Raw genomic sequence first — 10,190 nt, forward strand, 5'->3', positions numbered from 1 at the left:
GAAAAAAAAATTCCTACATTAGTATACAATTCCCACGTCCCTTCCCCCCACCCCCCACCCCGAGCCATTTTTTAAAATAAAAGTTTTACTTTATACTGATTTACTTACGAAGTTCATATATAATGTTTTTCACACTCGATCTTTCACCTTTTCTTTACCTATTCTTCCTTCAAGCCATCAAATCGTGTGACCCTATGATTAAGCCCAACCCCCAATCCTCACCCTTCTCCTCCCCTTTCTGTCTTGAATCCTCATACACATTCTATAATAATAATCTTATACTGTATTTGTCCCTATGGGACTGAGTTAATTCACTTAGCATAAGGCTCGCCAGTTCCTCCCAAGTTAAGAAGTAATTTACAAAATCATTGCTCCCTCGAGCTGCATAGAATTCCATTGTGTGAATGTACCATAATTTCTGCTAGAGATTGTAGAATTAGATTGTTAATCTTTTTCTATTTGATGAGGTATTTAGTTAGATCACTGACTCTTCTTCTCTCTTCCTTTTTTATGTGTGCCTATTGCTATTAACTGCCCACTGATGACTGCCTTAGCTGTGTCTCAGAGATTTTGGTAGGTTGTATTTTCATTTTCATTTGTTTCAAGGAACGTTTTTTATTTCATTCTTTATTCCTTTTATAACCCAATCATGTTCTAGCAGAGTGTTATTTCATTTTCACATGGGTGGTTTTGTAAGCTTTACTCTTCTGTGGGTAATTTCTAGTTTTATGGGACTGTGGTCTGAGAAAATACTTTGTATTATTTTAATCATTTTTAATTTGTTGAGGGTTGCTTTGTGACTTGCTTTGTGATTCTATGATCAGTTCTGGAGAATGCATCATGGGCACTTGAGAAGAAAGTGAATTACGTTTTAGTTGGGTGCAGTATTCTGAATACATCCACAAGTTCGAGTTGGTTGATTGTATAGTTTAGATCGTCTGCATCTGTGTTGAGTTTCTTTTGAGTTGATCTATCCTTTGGTGATAGTGGTGTAAAGTTTAAATCTGCCACTAGCGTGGTGCTGTCTATTTCTCTCTTCAATTTGGTTAACTGTTGCTTTATATATTTTACAGGTCTATCATTTGGTGCATAAATGTTGACCAAGGTTATATCTTCTTGATCCATTGTGCCTTTAATCAGTATGTAATGTCCTTCCTTATCGTTGATGGTGGTTTTCATTCTGAAATGTATTTCATCGGAGATTAATATTGCTACTCCTGCTTTTTTTGAGGTTGCCATTTGCTTGGTATATTTTTTCCCCCCAGCCTTAGATTTTGAGTCTATCTTTCTCTTTCTTTTTTAGATGTGTCTCTTATAGGAAACATATTGATGGGCTTTGTTTTGTTTTATGTTTCCACAACCCCCCCAATCCATTCTGCTACACTTTTCCTCTTAATTGGTGCATTTAGTCCAATCACATTAAGTGTAATTATTGTGAGGCAAAGTTTTACTTCTGCCATTTTGTCATGTTTCTTTTCCTGGTGTTTCTGGTTACTGTGGTCCATTCACCTTCCTTAGGCATCTTTGTGTGTAGGACTTCACTTAAAATTTCTTGTAGTTTTGCTCTTGTTTTCACAGATTCCTTAAGGTCCTTCTTTTCTGCAAAGAATCAAATTTTCCCTTCAAATTTGATAGAGAGCTTTGCTAGATATAGGTTCCTTGGCTGGCAATTAATATCTTTCAACTTTCTGTGTATGGTATCCCATTGCCTTCTAGCTCACTTGATTTGTGTTGAGAAATCAGAACTTAATCTTATTGTTTCCCCTTTGTAAATAACTCTTTGTTTTTTTTAGCATTGCTTTTAGAATTCTATCCTTATCTTTTAATTTGGAGAATTGGACTATATAATATGTCTTTGCTTTTTTTTTGGGGGGGGGCTCTAATCTATTTGGTGTTCTCCATGCTTCTTTAATGTGGATTTCCCCATTCTTCAAAATACCAGGGAAGTTTTCTCCTAGTACTTCTCCGTGATTTCCCTGTCACTCCAGTTATCTGGAATTCCAATCATATGGATGTTATTCTGTTTGATGTCATCCCACATAATTCTAATGTTTTCTTCATTTTCTTTACGCCTCATCTCTGATTTTTCTTCAAGCATGTTTCTAGTGAGGCTCTTGTCTTCCAGCTCACCGACTCTGTTCCATCTCTTCAGTTTTACTTTTTTGTCCTACCACCAAGTTGGACATTTCTGCCATTTGGTATTAATATTCTGGATTGCATTTTCATGTTTTTCTGTTATTTCCAATACTGTATTGGCTATACCCTCTCTGTCTTGTGCTGATATTTTAATTTATTGTATTTCTTTGTCTATTCTATTTTTTATTCCATCTTTTGTATTTTCATCCATATATGTTCAAGCTTCTCCTTTTCTTTCTATCTATCTATCTATCTATCTATCATCTATCTATTACATATATATCTGTTGTTGTTGTTGTTGTTGTTGTTATGTGCCGTCGAGTCTTCTGCGACTCATAGTGACCCTATGTACAACAGCCCTAAACCCTGCTCTATCCTGTGCCATTTGCATTGCCCCTGACACACCCATCCTGATTACCCCAGTCACTGAATCAATCCACTTCATAGAGGGTCTTTCCCTCCTGCGCTGTCCCTCCACCCTACCAAGCATTAGGTCTCTCTCCAAGGACCTGTCTCTCCTTACAACATGTCCAAAGTATGTCAGATGAAGCCCGAGAGTCCTTGCCTCCAAGGAGTAGCCTAGTTTAACCCTCTCCAGGATGAATTTGTTTGTTTTCTTGGCAGTCCATGGTACATTCAATACTCTTCTCCAGCACCACAGCTCAAAGGCATCAATTCTCCTTCTATCCTCCCTAGTCATTGTCCAACTCTCTGATGCATAACAAGTGATTGCAAAGACCATGGCCTGTAGCAGGCGCACCTTAGTCTCCAGAGAGACACTGTTGCTCCTGAGTACTTTAGAGAGGTCCCTAACAGCAGACTTTCCCATCACAATACATTTTTTTATTTCCTGGCTTCTGTTGCCAAGAGTGTTGACTGTGGAGCCGAGCGAGCAAACTGAAGCTGTAAGCAATCTCAATGTCTTCGCCATCCATCCTGATGCTACCGATTGGTCCAGTGGTGAGAATCTTTGTCTTCTTGACATTGAGCCTCAGTCCATACTGAAGGCTGCAGTCCTTGACCCTCTGCAGTAAGTGCATGAGGTCCTCCTCAGTTTCAGTGAGCAGGGTTGTGTCATATGCATAACGCAGATTGTTGTTAGATCTTCCACTAATCCTAATGTCACGCTTCTCCTCATAGAGACCAGCCTCTCAGATAATCTGCTCTGCAAACAGGTTGAAAAGGTATGGAGATAGGACACATCCCTGGTGTACACCCTTCCCAATTTTGAACCATGCAGTGTTGCCCTGCTGTGTTCTGACGACTGCCTCTTGGTCCAAGTATAGGTTTCGCATTAGCACGATTAAATGTTTTGGGATACCCATTCTTCTCAGAGTCAGCCACAGTTTGTTATGATCCACACAGTCAAAGGCCTATTTCTTCTGGATTGTTGTCTCTGAAGTATTTTCTCTCTTATTGACTTCCATTGTTTCTTGCCACATTGGCACCCTTTTCTGTAGCTGATCAAGCAACTCTATATGAACATATTTCTTCTGAGTCTATCTGGGTTACTCATTGGGTCTGCTTTTTTAGGACAAGGGTTATTTTGTTTCTTCAAAATACCTGATGTGGATTGATGCTTTCTTGACATTATGGGAGTCTTTTCTTAGTAACTATAAAATTACCCAGGGTACAGCAATGTTTTGTGAAGCGCCTATAGAGTTGTGCTCCCTTTTTGGCCTAGGGCCCAAAGGGCTGAGGACCTAACAGCAGTTTTTTTCCCCTTAAGTACCTGAATGACCAAGGAGGAAGCCTGTTATTCCCTTCTGGAAGAGGCTTCTCGCCTCCCTCGAGGTGCCCAGGATCTCCCTGTTGCTTGAGTTAAGAGGTCTCATGTGGTCAAGGTAGATAGCAGTTTTGTCCCCACATAACTGTGGGAGCAACACAGGCATCACCATCCTACTTCCCGAAGCACTGGCCTGCTTCCTGTCCGAATGTACCATAATTTCCCAATAAATAAATAAATCCCCATTGTTGCTGGGCATTTGGGCTATTTTCATGTTTTTTGCTATGGTGAATAATGCTGCTATGAACATTTGTGTACAAGTCTTTGTGCCTCAGTTCTTATTTTCTTAGGGTATATTCCAAGTAGTGGAATAGCTGGGTCATAGGGAATTTCTATGTTTAGCTTTTGGGGGAAATGCCAAAATGCCATGCAGAGTGGTTTTACCATTTTATAATCCCATCAACCATTGAGTTCCTATCTCACCACAACCTCTCCAACATCCTGCTAAATTTTACCACTGCTGCTTAGGTAAGATGGTGTCTCATTGTGGTTTTGATTTGCTTCTCTCTTATTGCCAGTGATTTGTAGCATTTCTTCATGCAACTGTTGGTTATCCCAATGTCCTCTGTAAAAAAGTCTTTCCATGTCTTTAGCCTATTTTGTAAATGGATTATTAGTCATTTTCTTCTGGAGGCCCAGGAGTATTTTGTAAACTTCTGGCATGGGACCCTTGTTTGAGATAGTATTGACAAATGTTTATTCCCAGTCAGTAGATTGTCTTTTCACCCATCGAAAGGGTGATATTTTAGAAGTCGAGCATCAGGCATTTCTTCCATGGTGCCACTAGATGGACCCAATTCCCCAATCTTTCAGTTAGCAGCCAAACACATTAATGGTCTGTACTTGATAGGGACTTGCTTATGTGAGCAAAGAATTGGGGCTACCTATTGACTGGGCTTATGCCTGTGCAAGACTGAGAACAGCATTCCCCTCTTGCATCTTGAAAGCACAAGTCACCTTTTAATTCCTGAATCTTCACATCCAACACCTAGGAAACCAGTCCTGATTAGTCCTTGGTCTGTGTCCGTGCCCTTTCTGTCCTCCATTCCTTGGTTCTGCCATGTCAGACTATACTGAAGGCAGAATTGGCATAGGTATATCCTATGTCTATCTGTGTTTCATTGACTATGCAAAGGCGTTTGACTGTGCAGATCACAACAAACTGTGGCTAACTGTGAGAAAAATGGGAATCTCAGAACATTTGATTGTGCTTATGCAAAAAAAAAAAATAAGTGAGTATTTGATAAAAAAAAAAAAAAACAAAACAAAAAAACCCCCTATACTTGGACCAGGAAGCAGTTTACAGAACAGAGCAAAGAAACACTTTGTGGTTCAAAAGTTGGAAGGGTATACACCAAGGATGTGTCCTATCTCCATACCTTTTCAATCTATATGCAGAACAGATTATTCGGGAGGTTGGACCCTATGAGGACAAATGTGTCATCAAGACTGGAGATAGAGTCATCAACAGTCCTGCATTATGCAGATAATACAACTCTGCTTGCTCAAATTGAGGAGGACCTAAAGCACTTGCTTGTTGCAGACTGAGCTAAAGTGTATTAATAATTAATAACAAGACAAAACATCAAGACTTTATAAGTAAACAGAGAGTGTAAAAGTCAGGGGGCCAGCAGTTTGAATCAACTGTGAAGTGCTACAAGCCACACCTCTCTGTGTATTTATTGAAATCATGGAAAGCAAATCATAAAGAGAATTCTCTTGTAAATGAAGCCAAATTTTTCTCTATTGTCAATCTAATGCTTTAGCTCAGGAAGGAAGTATTTCACCCCATATTAACACTCCCTCTGCAGGAGGACACTAGCTGTCTCTTGTCCGCAGAAAACAGTTCATTTCCTGCGATCTGGAGAAATTCCAACTTAAGTGATTCCTTCAATTCCTGAATAAGCATATGATTTTTCATGTAATATTTGGTGTGAAATTTGGCTTCCCATACTTGCTGAAGAAGACCAAGAACTGCAGCCTTCAATGTGGATTGAAACTCAAAGTCAAGCAAACAAAGATGTGATTGAGATTATTAACAGGTTCAGTTTGCTTGGCTCTACAGTCAACACTCTTGGTACCAGAAGCCAGGATATTAAAAGACGAATTGCACTGGGAAAATCTGCTGTTAGAGACCTCTCCAAAGTACTGAAGAGCAAAGATGTCAGTCTGGAGACTAAGGTGCACCTGATACAGACCACAGTCTTTGCAATTACTTGCTATGCATTGGAAAGCTGGACAAGGATTAAGGATAATAGAAGGCATCAGCCTCTGAGCTGTGGTGTTAGAGAAGAGTACTGAATATACCACGGACTTCTAGGAGAATAAACAAATTCGTCCTGGAGAGGGTGAAGTCAGGCTGCTCCTTGGAAGCAAGGATTTTAAAGCTTCGTTTTGCATACTTTGGACATGTTCCAAGGAGAGACCAGTCCTTGGAGAGGGACATCATGCTTGGGAGGGTGGAGGGACAGTGCAGGAGAGGAAGACCCTCAATGAGGTGGATTGATTCAGTGACTGGACTAAAGGGAGTAGATGTATCAGAGACAATAAGATTAGCACAGGATAGAGCAGGATTTAGGGCTGTTGTATATAGGGTTTGCTATGAGTCAAGGTGACTCAATGTCACATAACAACAACAATATCCTATTTCAGATTCCTGATCCTTGGGACACCCTCAGGGGATGAAAAATAGCTCTGGGTAGCAAGGCTGCTAGGGGAGACCCAGATTGAAATACCTGTCCCCTCCCATCCACTTGAAGTATGGGCATCTTGGTGATGGTCCAGCTTCCTGGCCAGGGGGAATTTAGAAAGGAGAACTCAGATGGAGCCTTAGCAAGAGACCCAGCCTCCCCAGGAAAGGGATTTGTTTGGTTTACAGCTAAAGTAACTAAGGCACAGAAAAGTCTCAGGTGCCTTTGCCTTCTCAATTAGAGGGTGGGATCCTCACAATACTCCAAGCCACATGATCCCCTTCAATGATATTGTTATGAAGAGAATGAAGGGGCTCTGTTCCTGGGATTCTATACAGACTCATAAAACAGAAGCCAGGCATGGTATAACGGAGATGGGAAATAGCCACCAAAGTATGCTGACACCCTCCTGTTCCATTCTCTTTCCTATGTCTCTTGTTTTGCCAGTTCCTGGGACAAGATAACATTAGTTCAAACCTCCACCAGGAACAGGTGTAAGAGCTGGAGGAGTAGGTCACATCTACCAAATGCCCACCTCCCAGCCTATGGCCAGTTGGAGGAGGAAAGGGAAAAACTCTACTCCTGCGGTGGTACAAGGCTTCCTTCTCACTGAACTTGGAGTCGAGGTCAGGAGAGGACCTGACTTATAAAGCAGCCAGGGTCACAGCATGCTAGGTTAGCCCTGCCACCTTCAGATGCTATCCATGCCCCAATTAGTGCCCAACCAGGCAGTCAGTCCAAAGGGTCTTGACACTTCTGACAGTCCTTCATGTCCTCATAGTAGTCTTCAATCTGGATAGCTACCATGTGGAAGTGGAACTTCCCCTGGTACTGGGGGCTGGCTCCCTTCTCCACAGGGTGGGCATCTGCATTCTGTGGACAGACAGCATGGGCTGGGTCGTGGTCAGTGCCCAGATATTCAGGCTGTAAAGGGCTTCCACTCTCTCCCACTGAAAGCAGCAGATCTTGCAAGCAGTGAAGCCCAGGCCTTTGGGGGTCCTGGTTCGTTGTCAGCTGAAATTCACGGTCTTGGTGGCTGGCCGGGAGGACATCCAAAGGTAGAAGAGGCTGATAAGTATGCTGGCAAAATAGGTAAGGAAAAATCGGTCATGATCGCGAGATTATGTACACGTGCCCACCAACAACTTCTCCAAACATTAACAGCAAGCAGAACGCAGAGGCTATATAGAGCTGGCTCCTGGAACGCTGCTTCTTGGGCTCACAATGGCTACTAGGATCCCTCTGAGCATGGCAGTAATAGTTGCTTTGGGTGGCAAGCTGAATGACCTGCAAGTCCAGGCCATGTGCCGGCAAAGAAACTCAGTCAGCCCCATCCTGACACAGATTCCATGTAAGACCGGGCTTCGGGCCTGGAGTCCAACAGGTGCTCCCTTGGTTTCAGTGTGGTCCTGTGCGCAGCTGGCCAGCTGAGTGCACCTAGAAGTTGTGCTGGGGAAGCTCAAGGCGTCTGCGCTCACTGCCGGAAAAGCTGGCACTCAGCTGTCCACCTCCCAGGAGAGCCAGCGCTTAGCCACCAGGAGGGTCTCTCACTCCACTCGTTGTCCCTCATGCACCCCTCAAAGCCTGCTCCACCACGTGCGAGTCCTGGGTCTTGGTACCCAGGACCAGCCCGCTGCCGCCAGTGCTCCCACATGCGCTCTAGTTCTCTGTACCCTCTCCCGTGTTTTTTACTTTCTGTAATGTCAAGCTCCAGACACTAATTTTGAGATTCTGAGAAGAATATGCGTAAAAAAATTAGAGGTTTGTGTAGAAATGTATACAAAGATGACCTGTTATTGATCCCATATAGGAGAGAGTTGAGAATATAAATTCCCAATTAAGGTAATATTCCCAAGATAAAGCACAACACTCAAACTCCTTACTGTCAAATCAAAACTGTCTGATAGCTGACGCTCCAACAGGTTTTCAGAGGCTGTAAAGCACATGGGAGGAGATCGTCCATCTTTCTGCCTCGCAGTTAGTGGATTCTAACTGTCCTCCTTTAAATTAGCAGCACAGATCCTTACCGACTAAGCCAGGAGAGCTCTCTACAAGGGTATGTAAAGGACTAGTGCGTGGGGAAAAGGTCTGAGGCAAGTATCACAATATAAAGTTCCTACTTCTGCTGGAGAAGAGTATTGAATGTACCATGCACTGCCAAGAAAACAAATAGATTCATCCTGGAGAGGATTAAACCAAGCAACTCCTTGGAGGCAAGGATTCTGGTGCTTCATCTGACATACTTTGGGCATGTTGCAAGGAGGGACAGGTCCTTGGAGAGGGACATCATGCCTGGGAGGGTGGAGGGACGGCGCAAGAGGGGAAGACCCTCCATGAGGTGGATTGATTCAGTGACTGGGGTAATCGGGATGGGTGTGTCAGAGGCAGTGCGATTGGCACAGGATAGAGCAGGGTTTAGGGCTGTTGTCCATAGGGTTGCTATGAGTCGTAAACGACTTGACAGCACATAACAACAACAACAACAACATTCTTAACTAGGCACGTGGCACATCAATAGAATCTGAAATAAATCTGTGTAAAACTTTCCTCTTGTGGTTAGGTATAATTTAAAGAATTATGTCTCATAGTGACCCCTGTAGTATAATATAAAACTGCTGCAATTACTAGATATTTCACTTATAGAAATGCTACATACCTGCAAACTGTCTAAAATCAGACCCCTTCCCATGGAGTTGGTTCTGACTTGTAAAGACCTTCCATCAGATTTCTGTAAATCTTAATGAAAAATAATTACTAAGTTTCTTTTTCTCTAAAGAAGGCTTTTTCTAAAGAAGGATTCTTTAACTGAAGGATTCAAACACTTGACATTTTGGTCATCTATTCAGCACACTGTGCCCTATACTACAAGTGCTTAACAAATAGACGTGAAAATGCTGTTAGTGGCATATAAGTGGTGACTCTTACACTTGTTCCTGGAAGAAGAGCCTTCAAGAAACTCAAGCTCACTGCTGTATGGTTGGTTTTGATTCATAGTGACTGATATGGATTCTATGGGTGTAAATTATAACAGGAAGAGACTATCCGTCTTTTGCTCCTTGGAGTCACTGGTGGATCCAAACTGCTAGAGACATGTAACCTTTGGTTTAGGAGTTGAACTCACTACAGACTACACCACTGTAGTTCCAAAGAAGAGCCTTAGCTTTCGTCAGAGGATGAAGCTGTTTGTTTTCTTGGCAGTCCATGGTACATTCAATACTCTTCTCCAGCACTACAGCTCAAAGGCATCAATTCTCCTTCGGTCCTCCCTAGTCATTGTCCAACTCTCTGATGCATAACAAGTGATTGCAAAGACCATGGCCTGTAGCAGGCGCACCTTAGTCTCCAGAGAGACACTGTTGCTCTTGAGTACTTTAGAGCGGTCCCTAACAGCAGACTTTCCCATCACAATACATTTTTTTATTTCCTGGCTTCTGTTGCCAAGAGTGTTGACTGTGGAGCCGAGCGAGCAAACTGAAGCTGTAAGCAATCTCAATGTCTTCGCCATCCATCCTGATGCTACCGATTGGTCCAGTGGTGAGAATCTTTGTCTTCTTGACATTGAGCCTCAGTCCATACTG

At 42.6% G+C, this 10,190-nt stretch overlaps 1 protein-coding gene across 1 annotated transcript in view; it reads left to right on the forward strand.

Annotated features, from left to right (window-relative positions):
* Positions 1-7,836: 7,836 nt before the first annotated feature.
* The window catches only part of LOC102862145 (gastrokine-3-like), a 67,969-nt gene continuing 65,615 nt past the window's right edge, over positions 7,837-10,190 (forward strand). Inside the window, exon 1 of the mRNA XM_006902538.1 lies at positions 7,837-7,963. Coding sequence (XP_006902600.1) covers positions 7,837-7,963 — 127 coding nt within the window. The remainder of the gene's footprint in view (positions 7,964-10,190) is intronic.

The sequence above is a fragment of the Elephantulus edwardii genome, unplaced genomic scaffold (genome assembly GCF_000299155.1).
Source record: "Elephantulus edwardii isolate Elephantulus edwardi_28Jun2011 unplaced genomic scaffold, EleEdw1.0 scaffold00425, whole genome shotgun sequence".
Classification (NCBI taxonomy): domain Eukaryota; kingdom Metazoa; phylum Chordata; class Mammalia; order Macroscelidea; family Macroscelididae; genus Elephantulus; species Elephantulus edwardii.